The sequence below is a fragment of the Saimiri boliviensis genome, chromosome 9 (genome assembly GCF_048565385.1).
Source record: "Saimiri boliviensis isolate mSaiBol1 chromosome 9, mSaiBol1.pri, whole genome shotgun sequence".
Taxonomy (NCBI): Eukaryota; Metazoa; Chordata; class Mammalia; order Primates; family Cebidae; genus Saimiri; species Saimiri boliviensis.
Window position 1 is genome coordinate 44,361,203 of NC_133457.1, and position 27,790 is coordinate 44,388,992.

The following is a 27,790-nucleotide window of genomic DNA, read 5'->3' on the forward strand; positions in this document are numbered from 1 at the left end:
GAGGAAAAAAAAAAAGTTGTAACACTACCTTCATGTTGGAATTTGAAATCTACCATTTTGTCTTTTTTTTTTTTTAAACAACTTTTATGTTTAACATTCCTTTGACAACTGCTGTGTTGGAAAGGGATTCCATAAATTTAAATAAAGTGGGCATGAAATGCCAAGATTGTTAAAAAATATTCTTTCAAGGTCAGGCACGTCCTTCTTCAAGATAGAAGAGTATCTGTATATACTTTTTAGGATAGTAGAATTTTGGTTTTTCCTTACACTTCTTTTCTTTTGCTTTTGACTAAATCTTCTTCTTCTTTTTTTTTTTTTTTTCTTTTTTGAGATGGAGTTTCCCTATTGTTGCCAGAGCTGGAGTGCAATGGTACAATCTTAGCTCACTGCAACCTCAGCCTCCCAGGTTCAAGTGATTCTCCTGTTTCAGCCTCCCAAGCAGCTGGGATTACAGGCACACACCACCACATTTGGCTAATTTTTATATTTTTAGTAGAGACAGGGTTTCACCGTGTTTATCAGACTGGTCTCAAACTTCTGACCTCAGGGGATCCACCTGCCTTGGGCTCCCAAAGTGTGAGGATTACAGGTATGAGCCACGGCACCCGGCCTTGACTAACTCTTTATGATTTAAAACACAAATATCCAAAGAAAGGACTCAGCTATTCTCTGAGTGGATAGGTCAAGAGCAAACCAGAAGAGACTTGTCATCTCTCCCCAGTTGACCTTCATTTCAGCATTTCAGTGCCATTGCTTCCCCACTTCCCAATGGCAGGTTTAAGGCATCGTCTCAGTCCTCTTAGTCAAAAACTTGTCCTAAATCAGTGCCTCAGCCCAGCCTGGTGGGTCACGCCTATAATCCCAGCACTTTGGGAGGTAGAGGCAGGTGGCTTATCTGAGGTGAGGAGTTCGAGACCAGCCTGGCCAATATGGCAAAACCACTTCTGAACTAAAAATACAAAAATTAGCCAGATGTGGTGGTGGGTGCCTGAAATGCCAGATACTCAGGAGGCTGAGGCAGGGGAAATGCTTGGACTTGGGAGGCAGAGGTTATAGTGAGCCAACATTGCACCACCGCCCTCTAGCCTTGGCAACAGAGCAAGGCTCCATCTAAAAAAAATAAATAAATAAATCAGTGCCTCTTCTGTCTAGCCTGTGCATCATGTGAACCAGTGAGAGTCTATGCCCTTTGATGCAGTTTGCTGTCCTTGAATTTCTATGAAATGTGTTGTTTAGTTGGCAAATAGGACACAGCTGTCTTCTGATTTAGAGAATGGCTGAAACCGGTTGCCTCCTACCTTAACTTGATCATTTAAATGGAAAACGCCACTGCTCCAACAGAGCAGAAATGATATAAAAACTATTTCTGGTTTGAGTATCTTGCTTCCTGAATTGCCACGGCTACTGGTGTCTCTGAGGGAAGAAAATACAAAATAAAAAAATAAAAACACAGGTTTTACAATTTCCACAAGTGGTAAACCTACTTTGCATTCCTTAAGAAAAGCTTTAAAGGTGCAATGAAGATGTTTAAGCTGATGACAGTTTGTGCCCAAAACATTACAATAGTCCAATGAAATCAAATCACATTTTAAAAAACAATCGTTACGTGTAGAAATTGCCGATAGCACCAATGCATGCTGGGAACTTTTACAGATAATGGGGTGTATCAGTTTTGGCTGAGGAGTTATTTATTTGGCTTTTCATTTGTAAATAAGACAGTATTCTTTTCCCCTTTAGGAGTATTTAAGCCATGTGTTAATAAAAGAAAACGTATATATCTAGTCCATGGTGGTAGAATTGGCCAAAGCAATCCTGGCTTTTGGTCTTACATGTCTGAATTTGGAGGGACATCAATAGGTTGTTTAAATGACAGCATTCTATAGTTGAAGATGACTGGATATAGAATCCGAGTATTTGTATAGAGACTTTGCTGTACTGTTAATGATCATTTATTTAGCTTTCCATATCAATTCTTCACTAAGGTTTATACGATCTGGCCCAAGGGTACCTCCCCAGCCCCATTTTATGGTCTTTACTCCTCACTTGCTTATTTCAGCCTCTGTACCATATTTTGCACATTCCAAAGACACTGTCCCACTGCAGGCTTTTCTGTAGTCACTGTCCCTGTGACTGCCATGTGTTTCCCCCAAATGCAGGCTGGCATTTGTTAAGCAGATCCAACATGTTACAAGGTGTTTTAAATGCTTCATGTGTTTATCTGGGTTGGTTCTCGTAATTACTGTATGAGGTGAATAGTGATATTTGATGGTTGAAGAAACTAGAGGAGATGAACGCAGAAGTGGCAGGATTGGAACCCAGGCAGTCTGGACGGGTTCCAAGGCATTAACGCCAAGTATTCTCACAGTGCACCATACCCGGAGAATGGTTCACACCCTTGCCTTGACCTTAGGAAAGCATTTTCTCAAGCTTTTCCTTGGAGAGCATTTTCCTATCTTATTTAAAGTGGAATCTCTGTGACTTTGCTTCTGTTTACTCGGTTTCATATTTCCTCACAGCACTATATATTTCCTGACATTGTACTGCGGATTTACTTGTTGATCCCATTGTTTGTTCCCCCAGCCCCTCCCCCCACTAAATATAAACTCAATGAAAGAAAGACCTTGTTCTGATTCATGTGCCTCTATATCCTGCCCCCAGGTCAGGTCTTGACCTGTGACAAGGAGTGAAATGTACTGAAAGAGAGATCTAAGTCAGGTTGAAAAATCATTAATTATGCTTAACATTTTATTCTTCAAACATTTACTGAACACCCATTTTGTGCTTAACTCTATGCAAATTTTTGGAAACGTAAAGGCAGATGAGAACGATGGCACCTCCTGCTCTCCTAGAGTTTAGAACATCATGGAAGAAAGAAATAATAAGCAGGCAAGTGCATGTAGAAGAAGCTTCTATTAGGGCAAATATAAAGTGCAGCAGAGAACGTAGGGTTTAGAGAAAGCTACTCTGAGGAGGTGATTATCCATACTGAGACCTGAAGGACAGGCTAAAGGCTAAGAGAGGTGGAGATGGAGTTGAGGGAGCACTCCGGGAAGAGGGAATGACAGAAGGCTCTGAGAGCATGTTCCTGTCCTGAACGTAGCTCAGGGTGACTCAAGTGTAGGATGTGAGGGACAGGAGATGAAGGTTTGAGAGTAGAGTAGAAAGCCAGGGCCAGACAGCTCAAGTGTCCTGAAACCTATTTGAAAGATTGAGGACTTTACTGTCTGAAAAATGTGATGTCACGGAAGGATTTTTAACTCAGTGGCATTTTTAGTATTGGATTCAATGCACTGCCTTCAGCCAGGAGAATTGGCTGTATTTCCATTTTACAGATGGGACAACTGAGGCCCCAAATAACACATTTAAGAGATACGTGGGGTTGATTTAATGTTCTCAATCACTGTGCGGTCAGGGTCTCTTTTTTTTTTGAGACGGAGTTTCGCTCTTGTTACCCAGGCTGGAGTGCAATGGCGCGATCTCGGCTCACCGCAACCTCCGCCTCCTGGGTTCAGGCAATTCTCCTGCATCAGCCTCCTGAGTAGCTGGGATTACAGGCACGCACCACCATGCCCAGCTAATTTTTGTATTTTTAGTAGAGACGGGGTTTCACCATGTTGACCAGGATGGTCTCGATCTCTTGACCTCGTGATCCACCCGCCTCGGCCTCTCAAAGTGCTGGAATTACAGGCTTGAGCCACGGCGCCCGGCCGGTCAGGGTATCTTAACTCCCGCCCTCCATCCTTCCTTGTCTCCTTCTGATTGTTATTCTTGCCAAAAGTAAAACATAAAACTGTTTACCTGCCATCCTTATTTTCATCCAGGGAACACTCATGCACTCACACAGCTTCCAGAAACCAGTTCCCCTCAGCAGAAGCCAGTTGCTTCAGGGGTGGTGCGGCTTGCGTGTGGATGGACACCATGTGTCCATTGATCCCAAATTCTCTGTTTTCCTTGACTAGGAAGCTGGATTTATACCAGGGACCTTTTATCTAAATAGGCAACTCTGGGCTCGGGAGAACAGAGCCGACTTGAGCTCAGTCCTGGTCTGCCCACGTTTTGGGCATGCGTGAGCACTCACAGCAAAACACAGCTGGCACGTCTAATTTTAGCTTCGCCCGCCTTGAAAAGGGACCCTTTAAGGAAATATATTTTCTCTGAAACAATTTGTATTATAATGTAGCAGCTGATAGACATGACAGAATATTATCATTGGTGGGAAAAAAACTCTGCCAAGTAATTATGATTTTTGTCCTTTTTTTTTTTTTTAAAGATAATATCAGTAAAGTGATTAAAGCATCAGTGCATCAAAATAATCAGAGAGGCAATGGGAGAAACAGATTTTATTTGTAAAAAATCTGATAAACCTAAGGGATCACCTCCTTTGATTTTTACAAAATGGGTATAATAAAAAGAGTTACTATTTTTTATATATTCAGTTGATCAGTCCAATCTGAGGACATGTAGCATGTTATGGTAGTCCTGAAGTAGGACCCTAAAATTTCTTCAATACTTAGTATCCTCCAGGTCCTCCACGTGGTAAAAGGTTAGTTTCTCAATCAGCGATTGGATTCATCTGGCTCTAGTGCGTTAACAGATTTCGAAAGCATCCGGGACTTACTTTTCCCCCCGTTAACCAGCAAGGATAGTTCCCCTGCCTTGATTTCGTTTCCTTTCTCCTCCTTCCTTCTTTCGTCCTCTCTTCCCTCGCTTCTGTGTTTTGTTGAGCAGTGTGGCTTACCTTGGAACTTGGCAAAAAGAAGAACAAAAAGCAGCTCTCGTGTGGGGTAGATGGAAGGAGGGATAAGAAATAATCCACCGCCCGCATTTGAGTTCTTCAGGTTCAGTTCCAGCGGCAGCGGCGTTGCTGCAAAAATCGCTTGCTATTCGAGATAGCCAGCAGAGGGAATCGGAACTTTGTTTGCAGCAGGGGTTGAAGCAGCTTTTTTTTTTTTTTTTTTTTTTTTTTTTTTCTTGGAGGAAATACTGCAGCCTTCTGGACTGCGTACGCTGCTCCCTGGAGAGGCTCTCTCGGTTCCACCCACCGGCTGGAAGGAGGGGAAGTGAATGAAAGGACAGGACAAGCCCCGAACACCATGTCACTCTGGGAGGGAGACAGCAGCAACTAAGCTGTGCAAGGTTTTTTTCTTTTTTCTTTTTTTTTTTTTTCCTTTTTTCCCCTTTCCTTTTTCTTTCTTTCTTTTTTTTTCTTTTTTTCTTTTTCTTTCTTTCTCTGTCTTTTTTCTTTCTTTCTTTCTTTTTCTTTAAGGTGGGGAAAGAGGCAACCAGGAGACACGAAGCTGATCTGCAAGGATTCGGAGTTGTGCTAAAAGGACTTTGATTTTTTTTTTTTTTTTTTTTTCTCCCTTTACAAACGCTGGCAATTGACATCACTACAGACAGCCTGGTTAGAGAACAAACTGCCTCACACCAAGTGGACCCCGGAGGCTGGGGGAAGCCAGGCAAGATCTGGGAAGGCTGTGTGTGAGATCTCACTCCTCACGCTTTTTTTTTTTTTTTTTTTTTTTTTTTTTTTTTTTTTTTTGCTTTGGTGTATGTGTTTTTTGCTTTGTTTTGTTTTTTTAAAAAATTCTTGCTGTGTTGGAACTAGCGAGTGGTGGAGTCTGTGAAGCCTCATCAGTCACCGGGACTGTCAGGAATAGTGGTTTAAGAGGAAGCTCGGCCTGGGGCACTATACCCTGTCATCCAGTTCCCTGCCTCGGAGATAAAGATTCCAGCTACATGGGCAAACGCCTGGATCAGCCACAAATGTACCCCCAGTACACTTACTACTATCCTCATTATCTCCAAACCAAGGTATGGCTTGACCCACGTTCTGGCAATCAGCGTGGTATCCTTCTGCACTTGGGATGGGAAGCAGACAGGCGTGTGAATTATGATTTAACCCCCACCCCCGTCACCTCTTCCTGCTTCTTTGAAATTAGTAACATACCAATGGAGTTAATGAGGCAGACGCAAACCGGGAATTGTAGCTTTCTCTTTAAGGAGAGATAATAGTTTCACTTGAGTTCGGCTCCTTTGTTGTTATTTGGCAGCATAAATGGTCCTGATATGAGGAGAGTCTTTTGCAGATGGCACAGTTTTTACAAAGCAGATCACAACAGTGATTATCAGGCACAAGAATACAATTTCAGGGGCTTTTCTAGTGAGCTGTTCTTTGTTTGTGGCTGTAAAAGGGTTTTTCCCACTGGATAGGATGTGCCAGGGTGGGGGTGACTCAAACTTTTAATCGCAGAGTATAGGATGAAAGAAGGGTGTGGGGAGGTGTAGGGCACCTACCAGAGTCTCTGAGAGTTTGTGTATTTTTATTTTTAATTTGCCTTGTATATTTTATTTTATATTGAGGGTGATCAGCATTCTATAGACTGCAATCGGAGCTTTACAATAGATGTGTTTTTTTTTTTCAACTTTTAGAAGGTCTGTTCTTCTGTGTAACTGCCATTAGGAGGCCTGAGTCTTGAAAAGAAATTAAATATAACTGATAATAATTGGACTTGAATTGGTTAAATACTTTAGGCTTTATGTGTGTGTGTGCTCAAATGACCATTAGGAGCCCAGAGACAAGCCCAGGTAAGTAAGCAGTGGGCAGTACCTACCCTGAACTTTATCCTGCAGTTAAGACTTGAAAGACTCTCAGGTGTGAGATCAGTGCTCCAATTTGTCAATTAAACTGGACTTCTTTAGGGGGAAAACTTGTTAGTAGAGTGACCACCTCGAGCGTATGGGTGATATTATTTTGTATTGCATTAACATTAGCCAGGCTCCACCGTCTTCTTAATAAATAAATATGCTAAGAGTGAATAAGGCGTGCCTGAATGATCTGTGCTGTCACCAGGACTCGGCGATGTGATTAGGGTTTGGTAATTCATGCTGTAGTTATCTCCCATTTATTTTGTCTCATCAAACAATGCCTATTTGTAAACCAGACTGGCAAGCAGACTTTCAGTATTGTAGCAAAGATTGTTGCTTCATTTTTTCTTTTTTCCTTTTTCAATTGCTTTATAATCCACCCTGCCCCTCCAAGGTCGACTCACACTGCTATTTGCCTTTGTGAGCATTTAGTTTGTGCTGCTGATGCTTAAATAGACTAGCCCTCCTGCTTGGCGCCTTAAGTTTTAACTCTTTGGGGGTATTAGGTAGATAATGCTGCCTGACATTCTTCAAGGAAATGGCAGAGCAAGGACAAATTAAAAGGGGAAAATGTACAGTCATTTCTCATCCCTCAATGAAACAAAAACAATAAACTCAAAGGTTGCATGAAAAATATCGGACATTCCATCCCTTTTACTCATTTGGCTAAATTTTTCCAAGTGTTTCGAAAATTACACTTTGTTTTGGGTCCTTGTTTTCTACTATGGTGTATATTCAGAAAAGAAACTTTAGATGGAAATGAGTAACATAATTGTTTTTCTGTTTGAGATTTATTTTAGCCTATTGCTAACAGGAAATCGTGAATGTTATGCACATATTTTCAGACACGGGGTGCAGGGTGAGTTATACTAGTAGAAAGTATGTGTGTGTGTGAGAGAGGGGGAATGGAATGATGAGGGAAAAGAGAAGAGCTTGAAAAATAGAGGGGGAGATTTTGGATATCTGTTTTGGAGTTCTATGTAGTTCAGTGTTATATAGACAGGCAGCATCTGGATCTTGTTACTCTCAAGCTAGCCAACGCCATCAACTTCTGGAACATTTTTAAAGAAGTTAGATCCATTAGGCGCCCTATGTGGATATTTGGATAATCAGATCAGGGTAGTAGGGAATGTAAGATCAGCTACTTTGCCTATCATGGTAGTTCATATTGATTATTATGTTGTAAAATGTCGACAATGCTTTGAAGTTGTCCTGTGTTGTTACGGTGGCTCTGAAATGACAGACATTAATAGCATTCCTGGAAGCTGAAGATGTGAAGACGTGCCCCGTTTTGAAACTTGCATAAAGAGGAAATGAGATGAAGAGTCAATGTGCAATCATATTTTATAATGTGGGCACTGGGGACTTTCTGACAGGGTTAATCGTATACAATGAAGCACCATCGTGTTTCAGTATAACAGGAAAACAAGTAGGTTATTTCCACATCATTTTTTGTTCCTCAAAATATAATTTATAACAATTTTAAATAAAGTACATGCTGCTTATATTTATTTGGTAAGCCTGGGTGGAATTGATAAAATCCACTCTTTGTAGCCTTGGCTTGTAGTTATAACGCAATTGTAAAATCATAGCTCTTCAAAATGATGCTGATATGTTAAGAATACTTACGTTTGATAAAAAATGGAATTCTATCACATTCTGGTGATGTCATATCTTAAATTTTTCTCTTAACTGAGGTAGGTTTTTTTTCCTGGCAATCCACAAAGGCTGTTTTCTGTCGTTAGTTTTTTTGGGGAAAATCTTCACGGGATTTTAAATGATTGAAATGTTTATTACTGTATTCTTTCAGAAAATGCACAAATGCTGAACTCTCTATTTCTGCTTGTCTAGTGCTAAATACATCTGCTATTTTTTAATGATAAAATGAAAATGAGATTTAAGAAATAAATGAAGATGTTTCCGTTCTCTGAAATACACAGTGAAGTCTGAGAAGAACTTGTGACACTTTCGAGCCTTCTTTGCTCCTGTTATTTTCCATTGCATTGGAACCAATCTCTCAACTTGCCTTCTTTAAAAATATCTGATTATGCTCCATCCCTTCAAATAGTTTTTCAAATGTTTTATATTAGGAAAATGTACATGTAAGTTAAGATGAAAACCCAGTGGTTGACTCGTAGCTATAAGGTATAGCAGTGTTATCATCCTATGCTCTTTCACAGCTCACATCTTAAAAGTTGTCATTTGTCAATTTCCTTTTTGATGAATTCTTTTCTACCAAAAGAAGCAATTTCGAAGAGGAACACTACTTAACAAATAATGAAGAAATCTTATTGACATGTTGTAATATTTAAATAAGAAAGAGCTGGATAAAAAAATAGTTTATTAAGGCAAATTTTCTGTTTGAAGCGACCACCCAGAATAATCTGTAAATTTTAGAGAAAGAGGTCAAAAAATAGTTCATTAGCTTAATGGCAAAATACAAAATGTTTGGCTAGTTGTAATCCAACATTATTCAAGTACTTCATCATCCATTCCAAAAAAACAACCTGTTGCTGTTGAATTATGAGTTCCCAGGTGACTTTCATTCTGAATTTTTGAGGTAATTGCTGGGGGGATACTTGGGGGAAAAAAAAGTTAGTTGAACTGGGTAAATTAAAAAGAGGAAAACCTGGTTACAGCCTGGTGAATTGATATTTTTCAGCTGAGAAATAGATATTGCTCTCACATATATTTGGAAAACTTTAGTCATCTTCATAAAACTTAAAAAGTCGCCTAATCCCACACAGCAAATTTCTTCTTCCTTTCCGCACCCGTCGAAGTCCACTGTGTTTCTACCAATCCAATGCACAGTTTCTAACGATGTTGCTCTTACATGAATTTACTGCATCCCCTTCTTTGGCCATCTGGTTTCACAGAAGGTATTGAAGAAAGGGGTTCAGAAATTGAATACAATTTCCTTGGCTGGTGGTACTCAGATTGTGTTCTGAGCCTGGTATGAAGAAGGGACCAGGTGTAAGGAGTAATTAATCAACTGCAGTTGATTTCAGGCTGAATATTCAACCATCTGCAGCCACCCCTCTCTAAAAGTCTAGCTGTAGCACAATTGATTGTGCCATAGGATGAGCAAACACTTGAAAACACAAGGAGAGAGGGGTAGGTGAAGGAAGAGAGGCCTCCACGGGGCCAAGGATATTCTTAACGATGTGAATGTACAGATCCTTCAAAAGCAAAACAACTGTGTAACAGAGTCCTTACACATGAAAATGTAGAAAATCTTGCAGAGGGAGGGAATGAGTTTAGAATTTCTTTAGTACTTCCTGCCTCAGATTTGCACTGATATCCAGAGTTGGTAACTTGCCAGTTGTTTTAAAACAGCCTTGAAAACTCCAAAGTTCTGTTTTCCTTTGAAAGCCTGAAACATACAAAACTGGTTTCTAAAAATCTTTCAGGGATAGAATTTTTAGGTACAACTCCAAATATTTCCTTTCGCTTCAGGGGGTAATATAACAGTATGAAACTGATAGCATGAAACTATGATAAATCCTGTTTGTCTCATTTTAGACTGTACAGATTTTTTAATTGTTTTTTAATAAGAGGAAAACGGAAGCAAGGGGCCACCCTCATTTCTTAGGTTTTTTTTTTTTTTTTTTTTTTTTCCTAAACTCCCCCAAACCTTCATTATCAGTGGGATTGGACACAATTCCAATGCATATTTTGCTATTTTTTCCCCCACGATATAGACATTGTTTTTACAACACTAAGTTTGGTGCCTACTTAAAAGGAGTAGACATGTAAAAAGTTCACGGTATTTTTTTTTTCTCCAGAATGGATTTAGACTTAAGGAAAACATCTTGTATATTTAACAACATCTTTCTGAAGTATTTTCTCTTCACTTTCAGTTTGGAAAAAAAAAAAAGCACAAAATTATAGCACAAAATTATTTCCATGAAGTAATAAAATGTATTTGAGGGCTGGGGGTAGGGACAGTTTGCAGGGAGGGACACAATATAGAAGGAAGGACACAAGTTCATTTCAGGTCTTTCTGGCTTCAGTAATTCTGGAGAGCTTCATTTTTGCACTAATAAGATTTTACACAATTCTTTTTGACATTATCAGTATTTTGGCAGAGAGAGAGCTCAGTCACAATTATGCCCATGCCAAAGTCTAAAAGCAAAACAACAGAAGAGTATTTTCCTTTAAAATGAAACTTTTTTTAATGTGAAACTTTTTATTCAGAGTAAATGGTTGATGTTTATTCAAAATTGGCTTCAAGTACTACATTGAAATTGTTTTGTAACAGTCTCATAAGCCACAGCTGTATGTGATTAAATAGTGTAATATCAAAAGCATGTGAGAATAGACGTTTTTATGCTATAGCTGTTGCACAGCAAGAGTGCAGATGGAACTGAAGGGAGACCAAAAGCAAAAATGTATTCATGTGGTGTAATATGTGTGTTGAGGATATGTGTTGCTATTTTTTGCAGTGGTGGGAAAATGTTGAACTATTTCGGATGTGCTTAAAAAATATCCTCTCAGAAAACGGAAACAGACATACAATACCATTTTTAAAATATGTAGTGGATCATGCCATTTAATCAGAAAACACATAGGTGCTAAATAAATTTGAAACCAATTCTAATGGAAGGATGAAAATTACTCCCATTGAGCACACATTCAAAAAGCAAAAGTGACTTTCTCATTTCTGTCTTGAAATTACATTTTTCTTTCTTTCTTTTTTTTTTTTTTCCTACTTTAATCTGTAGAACTATTGTAAGAAAACCTTCAGCCCATTTATAACTAAGGAAGTGTTTTAGGTAATAAGAATCAGCAACTTACTGTTGGCTAAATCGGTGGCAGTGTATTGCTTTTTAAAGATATTTGGAAATATGATGACTTTCAGTGTTGTGTAAGTATTCATCTTTTCTTACCAGTGTTAACGCTTACAAAGCGACACAAGGACACACAACTTTTGCTTCTAATTTCTGTAGCAGGGATGTTATTGTAAAGAGGTGTCTGGTTTTCATGAGATTATTTAATACAGTGTTTTTTAAATAATAATTGTTAATAAAAACTAAGAACCTGTAGCTTCCTAGAGATAATAAATCTATAGGATTAATCATACTAATCATCATCACTATTCATATGTGATTGTTTTCAGGGCCTTGAAAAAGCTTATGGAGTTGGCTATTTTCAGATTTCAGATTTTAGACCCTAAAAGAAATTTTAAAAAGAAAAAGAGAGTGTCAGACTGAGATAAGTTAAATTTTGTTTTGTTTTTATTGTTTTTTCTTTTAAGTTGATATTGGCAGATAATCTAGTCACATTCAAAATGTTTTAGCCATGTAGGTTTATTAATCAGGGACTATATATTAAGTGGAATTATAAATAAAATTTTAATAACTATGAATAAAATTTTAATAATTTGAAACCAATTCCTAATAAATATCAAATTTCAAAAGTTTGGGTTATAAAATAAAGAAAATAGATTCTGTCCTTTTGTGGGGGAATACCAATTTGTCTGTCAATGCATTGGTTTCTAGTTTGGGTTCCTTCTCTAGGATCCCTTCCACTGTGAGATTGATGAGCCTTCTTTGGTATCTTAGTGGTATTTTCAGGTGACCCCGGTTTTGTGTCATTCATGATTTTTTTCTTTGGTTCCCGGATGCTTTCCACAGAGTAGATCAAATGGTGCTTTATTGGCTCTCTGGTGACTGGACAGATTTAACTGTCCGCATCCTTTCACACATCTAAATCCAGTGCACTGAGAGAAACACGTCCATCACTTGGGAGTGGGTGGATAGCAGTTCCCAGCAGTGGAACAAAATGACAGGCATTCTTTAATCATGATCTTTTCCACTTTTGTTGTGGTGGTCACATTTTTCTTTTGAGGGGTAAAATTAAGGTGTATCCAAAAACTGAATTGTGATAATATGGTGCTGCACTTTTCCTCACTTAACTACCTCTCTACAGGTGGTATAGAACTAAATTGTTATTCATGTTCAGCTAAACCAGTTGAGGTAATGAAGGAGACTAAGATTGTCATATTAAAATACTGACAACCTTAATTTCATCAATGATTACAAGGACTCAGTGTAAATATAACAATTAATGAAATATTATTTTGACTGGATCCAAAAGCTACAAATTTGCAAAACCTACAGTCTCTAAATCTCAGAATAGTAGCCAAGAAAATGTGAGAACTGAATACTGGGGTTACTACAGTATAGTGTATTGTAGGAGGGAAATTACTTCTCAAGAACATCTAAACAAGAATATTATCTTTCCATCTTTTTCTTTGGAGATACACTTTTTGTTTCCCAAAAAGCCCTGTGAGCTGAATTAATGAAATCAAATGACATATACTATTTTAAATGATTACGCTTTGAAAAATCATACATTATTTTCATATAACTTATTCCGTAAGTTGCTATTATGCTTGCTTCTATGAGTATATTTGGAGTATTAAACAGGGAAGATGATCCTTTGGGAAAACTGGTTTCTGTTCATATGAATCTGTGTATTCATTTATTCATTTGTGAAATGGATGAAATGACCCCAACATCAACAGTATATTATAGTGGCCTCTGCTATGGAAGGTAGGTATGAAGTTGCTGAGCTATTTAAAGAAAGATGGTTCATAACTAAGTGGCAGTGTTATCATTTCTGAAGACCCCAGCATATTTGTATCCGCTTTATTACAGCCTCAGCTCTGAGGGCGGTAGTCTGTCTTTAACACAGAAGAGAGTTTGGGAGCTCCTCAAATGTGTAAAAACCCATTTCTGTTTGCATAGCTCTTCACCACATAATCATGGAAAATTATGTTGTAGAAGAATATTTAGTGATGGGGGAATGCTTATAATATATCAATGATTTGTAGTGTATTGAATGGTTAAAACTATGTTCCTCATATTATAAAAGCATAAGGAATGCAAAGATAGACATATAAAAACGCTTAAAGAAAATATATCAAATTCTCAAGGAAAATTAAAAGTAAATGAACCCTGAATTTTGTTTCCTGAATGGTAAATACAAAAACGAGACTTGACTACATACCTTACTAGTCAAAGCAACCCTAATAGTGCCCTTTTCATATAACTTATTCCATAAGTTGCTATTATGTTTGCTTCTATGGGTATATTTGGAGTATAAAACAGGGAAGATTATCCTTTGGGAAAACTGGTTTCTAGTCATATTAATCCGTGTGTTCACTTACTCATTTGTGAAATGGATGAAATAACCCTGACCTCCACAGTATATTATAGTGGAGTATAATATAATAGTATATCATAGTGGAGTATCAACAGTATATTATAGTGGAGTATAATATAATAGTATATTATAGTGGAGTATCAACAGTATAATACAGTGGAGCATAATATCCTGTTGTGTGGAAACTAAGGTATAATAGGGGAAAAGTAAACCTAACAATATTTTAAATACTGATAAGAATAGTTTTAGGAGGTGATTTTAAAATTTGTTTTATTATTAACTTTCCCATCATTATATTGTGGAGTTAAGAAATGGATATATTCAATACGTGAGATGCAAATGATCTTCTGGTCGTCTTAGCTGATGATTTTCAAGCTGAATATAGATCATGCATAGAATTTAATAAGAATTTAATAAGGGTTTTTTTTTTGAGACATCTTATTGTTTTTTAATCCTGTGTACTGCTACTTAGTCATTTTCACTGATTGATGACAATGTAATGAAAAGTGAAGTGGAAAACAGAATGCTAACTCTCTGGTTTTCTGAAACTGGTTAAAGTTATTAAAAGCTTTTCTTATGTACGTGAGTCGTATTTGATGCTATTCTTGATTGTAAATTCTCATGTTGCTTTTTTAAAGACTTATCAATCATATAAATTAGATGCTGACACCCAAAATATAACTTAAAATAAAGGTAACTTAGAATTCAAGCAAATCTGTTTTTAAACTAGTTTTGAGTAGGTGAAGTATTTAAAGCATTTAAGAGAGTTGGAATAATTTTGGTGATATTATTTGCTAATAATTCATCTCATCTCCATATTAATGTAAAGTTTAAGAGGTTGTTTTGTAGGATATCCAACACATAAATATGTGACAGACCTATGGTGTTTAATTTTTTTCTTGAAAGATGTAAGAAAACCACATTTCGTTTTCTTTGACATGGTGCTAGTCCATTGGAGGGTGGTGACAGTCCATGCATTAAGCCTGGTCTCCTGCCCATTGCCAATGTACACCAATTCAGACTGCCTCGTTAGAAATAAAAAATGTTGCATTTTTAGTTTGAGGTAGGTAGGGAATCCTGGAAAGAATAACATTCTGATGTCCTTTTTTCAATTTATTTCAAAAAATTAACCACTGCTTTTAAACTTTATAATTTACCTGTTGAGGACAAGTTGGCTTCATGTTGGCAATGGAAGTTTCCCTTTCTGACTTGTGTTTAACTTTGCTGTTAAGCTGGAAAAACACAAGAAAAAGCCAGTGGGAATAGGTGAAAGAGCATGGAAGAATTTCTCTTCAAGTTTTGCTGTTTTCTGTAACAATAGACACTTTTTTAGGCCTCCGTCCCACATCCAAAGAAACATATTAAAGTGTGCTATCATTCAATACCAAGTTTAATTATTTCAAAATACTATGTTGAAAAAGCTTTTATATTTTTGCTCTGGAAACAATGAGTTTGAGTGAATTTAATTGACGTGTATCTGTGAATTTGGAGGCATCTTGCATACATAAGTATTCTTGCAAACTGAAAAACACCTAATCTACAGGTCTTTTGGGGGTACAAAGAGATTATTAGAAGACTCAGTGGACCAATGAATAAAGTTGACAATGTGTTATGTTTCGTGGATATGCATATAAATGTTAATTGATTTGGGATTTGCAGTTTTTCTTTTCAGAGTTTAGAGGCAATCCACTTGTTTCCCTGCATCAGTGTTTTTGCAGGTCCTTTAAATGGTCAGAGCATCTAAAAAGCTGGCCTTATCTTTTACTATTGTGGCCTTTTGGCCCTCAAGATATCTCTGTATTTTAGTAATCCCAAATTTCCGGGGAGGGACATGTAACAGCACAGTGTGTTGGAAAATGTCATTAATATTTTTTGACTGAAATATTTCAAAAGCAGACACATTGGGATTGACCTTTGGCAGTGAGAGCAACTGGGAATTCCAGGTCTGGGTGCCAGGTTCACAGAATTTTTTATTGCGTAATTGGTGAAATTGTTTACTAGAAACAGAGCTTAAATGTAACAGGTGTTTCCCTGGGGCACCCTCTTAAGGGAGTAGGGAAGAGGTAAATCGATGGCACAATACTTATTCTGTGGCATAACCTTTTTAAATTCTTCTGTCTCATAATAGGGTCATAGATTTTTTTATATGTATTAAAACTGTTCCTTTTCGCCAGTTCCCACGGTTATTTACCTAAGATAACATCTCCTGGTATCTAGAAGTCTCTCTCAGCTCTGGAGAATATCTATGTGCCTTTTAAAGAACACATGTCTCTACAGGTATGCATACTGCAACTAGACCCACCATCACTCTCCCAAGTGGTTGGGCAACCTGAAGATGCTGCTACTCCAGCCATAAGCCAACTCCGATGGTTTCCTTCATTTTCATTCTTATCTCAGTGTTACAAGAAAATCAGGATCTCAAGCCTAAGACATAGGTGTCTTCTCCCATCTTACTCAAGAAAGAATGTTTCCTCACTCTACCTCCATACATGTCCTCATACCTGAAAATTTACACCATCCCCCAATGCTGGAGGGAAAATTCTCTCATAATCACCCTATGTTTTGATTCTCCATCTAATTACTCAGTTTTACTTACCAGCCCTCTAGACAGATCTCACTGAATTTCATCAGCAGATGCAATGAATAAGCTTTGATTGTCTCTCTTACACATAAAACAACAACAACAACACACACACACACACACACACACACACACACGCACATACATTCCTAAAAACCTTAAGGATTATTTTAATGGCTTTGATTTTCTCTGAGGCTAAATGACCGCTGAGGAATATGGAGGGGCAAAGTGGTCATAAGGAGACACATTCCTGTTCTTACCAGTTACACTTTTTTTTTTTTTTTTTTTTTTTTGCTGCCAGTTGGTAGCACAAAGGAGTGAGTCTTACCAAAATAGTAGTAACTACTATTTTGTTTACTTTTTTTCACAAGCAGCATAATATCTTCTCATTATCTGAGATATATTGACAGTATTTTATGCAAGTTAGCTATCTACTCTCCTTCTCATGTCATTCTTGACAGCATCTTTTGGAAATGTTATTGATTAATTCTAATTTTTTCCAAATAATTTTATAATAGTTGTTTAAACTGTGAAGAGTCTAATGAGCCTGAAAGCTTTTTGGTGATGAGGCTGTGAATAGTAACACAGAAAAAAAAAAAAGAAAAATGACAACAGTTCTACAACTTTAACCAGTTATTCCTGAGAAACACCAAGAAAGGTAAAACGAAGAGAAGAAAGAAAATGAACTAAAGAGAAAGATTAAGGGTATCAGGTCTCAATGTACTTGGGAAAATTTCTGGAATTTCACAACTTGTTTTCCTTTCCAAAGGCAATGGATAAGAGCTGTTTAGCAAGAAAAAGATCATTTACAAACAGAAGAAACGTGTTTGGGAAAAACTTCAATATGAATATATGATTTGATGTGGAGGGGTCCTGTAGTTGAGATTTTTGGTATCTTAGGAAGAAAATTAATGCTTATGTAGACGCTTCGTGCTTTATTTTGTTTTTGCATATGTTGCAGCACTCAGTAATATCCAGCATTCGCTTTTGTTGTTTTAATGTACTCTTCACTAGCTGTCAAGGAGAATCTGACAAAAACAAGCAACTGGAAAATTTAGTTTATGGTGTTGGGAAAACTGGCTAGCCATATGCAGAAAGCTGAAACTGGATCCCTTTCTTAAACCTTATACAAAAATTAACTCAAGATGGATTAAAGATTTAAACGTAAGACCTAACACCATAAAACCCTAGGAGAAAACCTAGGCAATACCACTCAGGACATAGGCATGGACAAGGACTTCATGACTGAAACACCAAAAACAATGACAACAAAGGCTAAAATAGACAAATGGGATCCAATTAACTAAAGAACTTCTGGACAGCAAAAGAAACTGTCATTAGAGTGTACTGGAAACCAATAGAACGGGCAAAATTTTTGCAATCTACTCATCTGACAAAGGGCTAATATCCAGAATCTACAAGGAAATTAAACAAATTTAGAAAAAAAAATCAAAAAGTGAAGGATATGAACAGATACTTATCAAAAGAAGATATTTATGCAGCCAACAAACATATGGAAAAAAAGCTCATCATTACTGGTCATTAGAGAAATGCAAACGAAAACCACAGTGAGATACCATCTCACACCAGTTAGAATGGCGATCATTAAAAAATCAGGAGACAACAGATGCTGGAGAGAATGTGGAGAAATAGGAACACTTTTACACTGTTGGTGGGAGTGTAAATTAGTTAAACCATTGTGGAAGACAGTGTGGTGATTCCTCAAGGATCTAGAACTAGAAATTCCATTTGATGCAGCAATCCTATTACTGGATGTATACCCAAAGGATTATAAATTATTATAAAGACACATGCACACGTATGTTCACAGTGGCACTGTTCACAATAGCAGACTTGGAACCAACCCAAATGCCCATCAGTGAGAGACTGGATAAAGAAAATGTGGCACATATATACCATGGTATACTATGCAGCCCTAAAAAGGATGAGTTCATGTCTTTTGTGGGGACATGGATGAAACTGGAAACCATCATTCTCAGCAAACTGACACAAGAACAGAAAACCAAACACCGCATGTTCTCGTGAGTGGGCATTGAACAATGAGAACACATGGACACTGGGAGGGAAACGTCACACACTGTAGGCTATTGGGGGTGGGGAGCTAGGGGAGGAATAGCAGGGGAGTGAAGGGTTAGGGGAGGGATAGCACGAGGAAAAATATGTAATGTAGATGATGGGGTGATGTATGCAGCAAACCACCATGGCATGTGTATACCTACCTTTGTAACAAACCTGCACATTCTACACATGTACCCCAGAACTTAAAGTATAATAAAATCCTTTTGACGCTTTTGATTGAAAAGAAGGCTCTTTTTCAGAAAGTCATTGGAATCAAGTTTTAATGTGAATTTTAAAATTTCTATCTATATATAACCTACTCATATACAATCTCTATATGCTCACATATGTAACCAGGAGCAATGCTGTTGTTCTTCTGTGTGGAAAGAACCTTGTTCTGAGAAGGAATGGCAACAGTACTTGTTAAACCAGCAAAGCTGTATTGCCATGAGAACCACACAATACCAATTGCTTATTAAACAAGAGTGAACTTTGAGGTCCACTAATGTGCCTGGGGACCCAAGGAGCAGGTCAGTTGAGGGTGTGGGTACAGTGATGCTTACTTACTCTGGGCGCTCAGCACAAACCTTTATTAGAGGGAAGGAGCCTGGTAAAAGAGTGTCTAGATTTCAGCATGGCCCTTAAAAAGCTAGCTGTTACTGTTACTATTCAAGGTCCATCTTTTCTGCCAAATTCATTGTATGCGTTTCTCCATCCTTGTTGTATTTAGGGCGGCTCTCTGATGCAACCTTGTTTTTACATTGCCTCTTTTCCATCTCCCTGTCTTTCCCAGATTGTCCTTCCTAGGACTAATATTTTATTTTTCCTAGCTTCTCCCTTAGCCCTTTCTTGCTTACCCCTTTTTCTTCTATTCTCAAGTTTTCTATTACGGATTTGCCTTCTGCTCCTTAAATTTCGTTTCTTTCTTTTTGTTCTCACAGCTTTCCATCTTTTCTTGTCTTTTTACATGTTTCTTCCTCTCTCTTAACATTACAAGGTACAGTAGGATTGGGGTTTGATTTTATCTTTTTTTTTTTTTTTTGGCTTAATTGTAAATTATTTTTGGCTTTTCAAACAGAACTGTACTCTTCCGGATTCTATTTGTGTCAGAGTTAGTCTGTGAACAATCTGAGAACTGGGACCACAGTTTTCATCTCTGAACACCCCCCTACCCCCATATCTAGTTTGCTGCGTGATACAGGTTAAGATCATAAAAAAAGGTTTTTGGAAGGTATTAGTCTATCTTGTTTTGTGTGTCTTGTACATTACTCCACTGCTGAAGGCAATGCTTTCTCGAACCAGGGCTGCTTAATGTCATCTTCACCTGTGTGATGCTTTATGTCAAAAGACAACCTTTTGACATGTCCACATGGATACAAATCTCTTGGTGTTCTGTCTTTCTCAGCTTAAGCACGTAAGTCACTTGCCTCGTATCCCGAGGCTGTTGGCTTGAGTAGGGTTACATCCCCAGCTAATGGGACAAACGACAAAGCAGAAAGTGAGTTAAGTCAGAAACTGTAATAGAGGAAAGAAAAAAAAAAAAAACCATCATAGTACTGCATTCTAAATTGCTGGCAAAAGAGTCAATACGCTTGCCAACTCAGTGGAGGGCGGAAGTAGATTTCAAAGACAGACTAAGTAGCCAGGATTTGGCACTGGGGGATTAAAGTAAGCAAGTGTGTCAGGATTAAACGGTAGTGGTGGTGGTCTTGAGAAGACTGGAGAGGCAACTCCTCAGCAATTACCAAGAATATCAGCCTTTATGTGTGGCTTCCGTTTATGGGATAGCAGAAAGTTGGATGTGTCAGGAAATGAACTTAGCTTAAAGAACTAGGAGATAGGCTGACTTTTAGGCCCATCTTTCTGTCAATTGTGTGTATTCAAAATCCAGAGTCTTGACTAAAATTGTTCATCTTATAATAATATTGAACTGTTAACCAATATTGGATTACAGTCCAAGAGTATGGTTATTCATGCCATATGCCTATCCACATCAATACCCAGATGGGTTTTTTAACTCAGAATTTTGAAAAGACTTCGAGTATCAGGTAAAAATGACAAAATTCCTATTTTTGAAAGAAAACAAAACACAATTTCCCTATACAATTAACTACATAGGTATAAAGATAGGTCTAAACTGATGCAAGATGATAGTAGATGAAATTCGGATGTAAACTTCAAAGCCTTATATGAAAACAATAACATTGCTAAGGCTAAGGGTACAAACCGTGATTTGGTTTTGGACTTCTCTTGATTTTGCCAAGTTTTGCCAAATCTCCTGTGTTTGTTCTGCAGTGTTTTCCTCTATCATACTTTTTTTTTATTGCATTGAGGTTCTTATTCCCAATTGCGGAAAATAACTTTATGGAATTTTTTTTTTTATTTCCAAGTAATGCATACCTTGCATATCTAGGGAAACAATTCAAGATAGAGCAGGAAAATATTAATAATCTCCCTCAATATACTACACAGGTCTTCAAGAGCTCTCTGAAATAACCAGTATTAATAGCAAGGTGTGTGTCTTTTACAGAATTCTGTATGCTCTTGTAAAAATGCAGTCTGACATAGGGTATTTGGAATCAAAATAAACAGGTTGTTTAACTGCTTTTTTTCAGTGACTAACATAATTTGGATATTCTTACCAAGTTGTTAGATATTTCTGTTTTTTATTGTCAGATGAATTGTTCTTACTTTATTTGTTCCACGTTTTATGTAAGTGTTGCCCATAGTTGGACATGTATTTTATTGCCACTCTTTTTCCAATATTAATAATGGTAAAATATATTTTCAAGATACTTATATAAATACTAAAATCTTTCATCTTCTAATTAAGTTTACTTCCTTTAAAACACTGAAAATTGCCTTGAGGAGTTTCATATTAGACAGGGATTAACATCTGCCCTTGGCCTGAAAATTCTGTGCCCTGCAAGGTTATCTAGCCCCTTTGTGTATTGGTGACAGGGTTATACTCCGCTTCTTTTGGTAAGAAGATGGACTTCCTGATTAAAGTACAAGTTGAAAGGGAACCCTCACATTTGGCAGAAACAGTAATGTCTTCTTTCCTTTGTGACACTATCACAGATCCCAACAAGTGCTTGGGGTCAGCAATTCTACGGTTCATTGTTTTTCACCCTCTACTTGTAGACTGCTCTTGTGTGAAAGGTCAGCTTCCTTTGTTTGCCACCGTATATACACGGTTAAAAGGGCAGCAGCAGTCAAGGACAATGTTAAGCAGCCCAAATATTCCTAATAAATTTTAAAGCCCACTGAAATACTGTTGTCCTAGAACACATATTTTTTTCCAAAGACTTTGGGCTTCAGAATTTTTATTTTAACATTATTATCTTGCGAATGTGCACAACTGTATTTCTTAAGAACCCTCATCTGTTGAACTTGTATGTTGCTATTTGTTCAATGTCAAGTAATGTCATGATTTATCAATTGAGCTGGGAAAAGTGACTCCGGTAAATCTAATGAACTTAGGTTAAATCTATTGTTATTTCCTTTTTTCCCTTACTTGATATGTTTCTCACTTTTAATTCAAATGTGAATCAAGATCAGAGCATGACAACAAAAGAATAATACAGAAAACCTGTTGAAGATGTGATGCTGGGATGATACAGAAATATTTACTACCTAAAATATATCTAGAAGACCAGAGACCATAAAGCCTCAACAGCTTTCTCCTATTAAAAAAGTCAGACCAAGAATGTGTATTTCTAATAGCAGTTAATCCTCTTTACAAAGTAATATTTCACAGAACTTAATCAAACCTTTCCAAGTTTGATGGCCAAATCTCACATGCTTTGGAAACTCAGGGAATTTTTTTCTTACCAAGGACCTAAAAAGATGACTTTCTTTTTTTTTTTTAAACACTTTAGCCAAACTAACATTTTTAAAAAACTACTGAAAGACTCACCATTTTTTAACCCATCCTTAAAAATCATTAGTATATTTACTTGATATATATTTAGTGCAAGTAGAAACATTTTAACATTTTAAGTGAAAGGACTCTGAGTGGGCTAATAGAGTAATAGTTCCGGGAGGTCCAATTTTTGATTCTACAACTTGCTTTAATACCATTTCCCCAGAGTTTCCTTACTTTTTAATATTTCAGCTTCTTCTCATTTCTTTCCATTACAAGAATATTTAGTTATTTGGTAAAAATGTCTTGAGGATCAATATTAGACTAATAGTAATGTGTTTCAATGTTCTGTGAAGAATGCCAATATATTAGCATATTATGAAGGTGATAAAATATAAATAAGAACCATTAACTAAAAGAGATTGGTATTAGTGATAATGGTAAGGAGAGGGCAATTGAACAACTTGGAATTGACTTGGTACATGAATATAAGGGAGCACGAATCCTTAAGATGACTCAGATCAATGCTATTCAATGAAACATTTCTTTGCACTTACATTATGCTTCTCAATATCCATCTCTGCAATCAGCTGGACTGAAATCATACAGAGATTTGCTCTCAATATTTCTCATACTTCTCTCATGAATTTTCTTTATTGTTGTTTTGTTTTGGAAAGGAGTACAAGTCTGTCTCAGCACTCTACAGAAAACTCACCCTATAGTCTGAGATGAATATATTGGGAAATTGTCTGGTTCTTACACTGCTGTATTTCACAATACTTGCACTTCCCTCATTTAAGTTTCCAGGATGCCTTTTGTTTTCTAGAGTAAATAAATTAGAGGGGAGAAAAGGTGTCATTTTCTTGCAGCCAGCTTTCAGAGTGTCAGCCCTTGCCTCCCTAGAGTGAAATCTCATGTTTAAAAATGCTGTGAGTGAGGCCAGCCCTGGCTCTGGGTGTGGTATTGGGTTTTAACTAGATGTTCTTCAGACTATTCATTGGGAAATGAAGGAATGGAGTTTTGTTTTACTTTTTTTTCCAGCTTAGCATTGAGCTTTCAAATATCCTTCAAACTTGCTAAACTTTAAACATTTAGCATTGCTAAACTTTAATTTTACCCTTTTGTTAATCTTCCTTCAATTACTATGAATGCTCTCACCAAGCTCTTTATGCTCAAAACCCAAGGGCAATCTCAAAGGTCTTCAAGCTGTGTAATCCCCACCCCCTGCCCTGGTGTGTGTTAGGTGTTTAGTAAGTATCAATTGACTGAATGATTGCTCCGTATGAAAGTGGCTGTCCCACATCCTGAATTCAAATAATACTCACTGAGCAATATATTTTGGGCTCTTAACCATTTTTTCCTTCCCTTTGATGTATCCTGTTGGCTCTCAGAATGGAGATTCCTCCACTTCATCTTTCTTCTGCCCTCAGATCTTAACAGCATTGCTGGTCAGTATCTACTGAATAGAGTGGATGGTCTAATTCTCTATCCTAGACATCCTTTAATTGATTTTATAATCTTCAGGAGACTTAATAAAACCTACTTGATACTTAGATGTGCTTCTCTTACAGTTTGCTTTCTTCCTTTTTAATAATTCAAAATAGTATTTCACTTTTAATTCTAAAGATACTAAAGCTAAGATGAAAATAGTAAGGTAAAATTCTCCTCAAAGTGCTTGACATTTTTTTTTTTCTGGAAAATATTTGGTTTTACTTTTGCTTACTTATATGTTTACTCGAAAGTTAACACTGACTCAATATAAAACATTTATCTCAATACGTCTACCTTCTCCCACCCTTTTACATACATTTGACCTCATGACATTTTGTAAAAGGGGGAAATAAGATTTTTCAGTGTTTGTGCAATGCTGAATTTTAAGATCTTGCAGTCCAGTACTGTATCTATTTATTATGTATCCTATAGTTATTAACATTGCGTTTGGTACTTGGAATATTAAAACGTGAAATAAAATGCTATATCAATCAATACATGTTTCTGGAGCTCTCCCTTAGGCCACTACTACTTGGGGGTGGTTTGGACAAGACAGAGGAGTTACCATGTGATTCTTGCCCCTCAGAAGTTGATAATTTATTTGTGAAAACAGAGAGGACTCAGGGAACAAAGGAGGGTAATCAAATGCTAAGTCATGCGACACTGATTTAAGTTAAGGAGAGAAGGCAAGCACTGTTTGAGCAGGTAGACCCTTACAGGGAGAAGACAGTCTTGGGTCAAGTTTGAGGTGGGCATATATTTGGTATATTGCTTAAGTAAGAGCAGGAAGGGAAGGCGTTCTTGCTAGAATAGAAGTAGAAACATAACACAGTTACAAGATTGGAATTGGAAAGGAGACAACTCAATGGCAAAACGGACTTAGATGAAACAAAGACTCCTAAGGAGGGGCAAGTTTCAAAAGTCAGAGCACAGCAATGACAGAAAGACTTTAAGAGGGCAGAAGAGAAAAAGTGAATAATGGTTTACTTTTGGGGTAGGGAGTGGTTTTGTAAGTTTCATTCGAAAGACGTAAGGATGAATGAAAACAATAAAGAATGATTAATTGCAGCTGCAGGTTCCATCAAGCATGGGTAGAAATTATTTGGAAAAAAGAAAAAAGCAATAGTAAAAATAATACAAATAAAAATATAGTATAGCAACTATTTACATAGTATGTTGTCTTAGGTATTATAAGTAACCTAGAGTTGATTTAAATTATATGGGAGGATGTGCATAAGTTAGATGCTAACACTACACCCTGATACATAAGGAATCTAATGATCTGCAGATTTTAGGATGGGGGTGGGGATGCCTGGAATCAGTCCCCTATGGGTAATGAGGGACAACAACTGTACTTAGAAATTTTCATATAGTAAAAACCTACTACAATGAAAAATACAAAGCAAAAAGTCTTATAAAGAAGGCGCGCAGCATGTATGACAAAAGTTTATTAATACCCTAGATATAAAATGTGCTTGTACAACTCAATAGGAAAAAAGGGAGAAAACATTTTAATAATAAAAGACACAAAAAAGCATAAATGAAAAAACATAAATAGCTACCAAGCACTCAAAAATATATGTTACTAATAAAGAAATAATATAAGAGGTAGATAATATTTTCACTTACTTGGTTTTCAAAGAGTTAAACATTTCCTAACAACCAGAGTAGACTGAGATGTAGGAAGACAGTCACTTTCACCCATTGTTCACCCTAGGAGAATATTATTGAATAGGTGAATTTTGGATCTTAATTTGAAAGATAACATATCAAAAGCTTTAAAAACATATATGCCCTGCTATGTTGCAAAACCAATTCTAGAATGTTTTGAAAAGGGATTACGGTTTTTATCTACAAAGATGCTTATTGTACCTGTGCTTTTAACAGAGAAGATTATAAATCAAAATGTCCATCAATAAGGGATTAGATTAAATGAATGTTGTTATATCTTTACAAAGAACCACTATACAGCCATGACATGAATATGGATATAATGACTGAGGAAAATACCATACTGTTAGATTTTAAAATGTTATAAAGCAGTTTTATAATATGATTCCAAATCTTTCTTTGAAATCTGTATATGTGTGTACATGTTTATGTTTGTATCTATATTTATTTGTTCCTAGAAAAATATAGGAAAAGTTTTGTGTGAGTTTTGGAGTTGCAGGCATTATTAAATGCTTTTGAATATGCAGTGATTATTATTGCAAATAATTAATGTTGACAATTGTTTCCAAAAAATGGTAATAACAAACTAAGAGGAAACCAAGCAAAGAAGTAAGGATCTTGATGCAATTCATAGAAGGAAGCCATTGCAGGTTGGTTAGTAGAGAGAGAAGTAACATACATAGAAAGCGCTTTGATTGATTTCTAGTGTTTTACAAGATGCAGTGAAACAGAAAGGTAACATTTAGGAAATCAAGCTAACCCTGACTAAGCATAGATAGGGAAGCACAAAACATGTGAGACCAGAGAAAGGCCAAGTTGGTAGATGATAAGAAGGTTGGAGAAATGGTGTCTGTGATGACTGTGAAAATAAAGATACTAATGCAGGTTTAAACATATTAATTTTATAACAATGAGGCACCCAGATGAAAATGTGCTCTAAACAAACAGAGAGAAAAAAACAGAAGCATGATCTGAATCCAATGCCAAAAAAGAGATTTAGGTTTCGTCTCCATGGAGGTGGCATTCAAAGATGTAAGTATGAATGGGATTACCAAAAGTGAGAACATCAAGCTATAATGATAGAGAATGATAATTTATCAGAAAAATCTAACAAGAGGGCTTTATTCTTCTATCTGTGCTATGTTTTACTTATAGTTTAAGATCGTCTCCAACATGATGAGGATTATGTTAAGAAAATAATTAGTAACAGGAATATTTGAGTGAAAGGTCTCAGAAAGTTTAGAAAACTTGTTTAGCAGAAATTTAACCCCTCTTAATGTCTAAAATGTTGTTTTCCGGAATTTAGTTTTATCCTTACATGCAATTATCTTCTGACATCCACTTCCTGTTTTGCTCTAATGATTCTTTAGTAATGGATCTACCCAGTTTTGAGAAGTTTTCTTCAGAAAGAATAAGACAATTGGGCATATTTTATTTGTTTGGTTGTTTAGATGACCTTTTTGTTTGTTTCTTTTTGTTTGCTTTCTTCAATGACCAATTGACCGTTTAAGGTGGGATTCTTTCTGAAGTAGTATTTTTGGGCATTTGTTCTCAGACTTCAGCATGCATAAGACGCCTCTGGGGGACTTGTTAAAACACTGCTTGGCCGGGCGCGGTGGCTCAAGCCTGTAATCCCAGCACTTTGGGAGGCCGAGGCAGGTGGATCACAAGGTCGAGAGATCGAGACCATCCTGGTCAACATGGTGAAACCCCGTCTCTACTAAAAATACAAAAAATTAGCTGGGCATGGTGGTGCGTGCCTGTAATCCCAGCTACTCAGGAGGCTGATGCAGGAGAATTGCTTGAACCCAGGAGGCGGAGGTTGCGGTGAGCCGAGATAGCACCATTGCACTCCAGCCTGGGTAACAAGAGCGAAACTCCGTCTCAAAAAAAAAAAAAAAAAACACTGCTTTATGTTCCTTTCTTTTAGAAACTCTGACTCAATAGGTTTGGGATGGGGCCAGAGAACCAGTTTTGGTGATCTCCTAAGAGATGCTGATGCTGTGGGTCTGCAAATAAGGGGTGAAATCACACTGTTGAAGGAAACATGATTTTGAAGCCCATTTTTATTTTCACATAACCCTTTTTCACACAAAGATATATCCATCTCTATCACAAAGTACAATATTAAAATTAATTTTTTTTTTAAGACAGAGTTTCACTATGCTGCCCAGGTTGGAGTCCAGTGCCGTGGTCATGGCTTACTGCAGCCTTGAGCTTCTGGGTTTAAGTGATCTTCCTGCCTCAGCCTCCTAAATAGCTGGGATTACCAGCACATGCTACCA

General features: G+C 37.0%; 1 protein-coding gene across 6 annotated transcripts in view; it reads left to right on the forward strand.

The window, feature by feature from the left end:
- The window catches only part of RBMS3 (RNA binding motif single stranded interacting protein 3), a 1,456,421-nt gene that overhangs the window by 706,087 nt on the left and 722,544 nt on the right, over nucleotides 1–27,790 (forward strand). For 3 of the 6 annotated variants that reach the window (XM_010346557.3, XM_074405767.1, XM_074405766.1), the window contains exon 1: nucleotides 4,892–5,814. The exons of the other annotated variants lie outside the window; for them this stretch is intronic. In XM_010346557.3, the coding sequence (XP_010344859.1) occupies nucleotides 5,740–5,814 (75 nt within the window). In that variant the 5' untranslated portion in view covers nucleotides 4,892–5,739. Of the gene's footprint in view, nucleotides 1–4,891; nucleotides 5,815–27,790 lie in introns of those variants that run through there. 6 annotated transcript variants of the gene reach the window in all.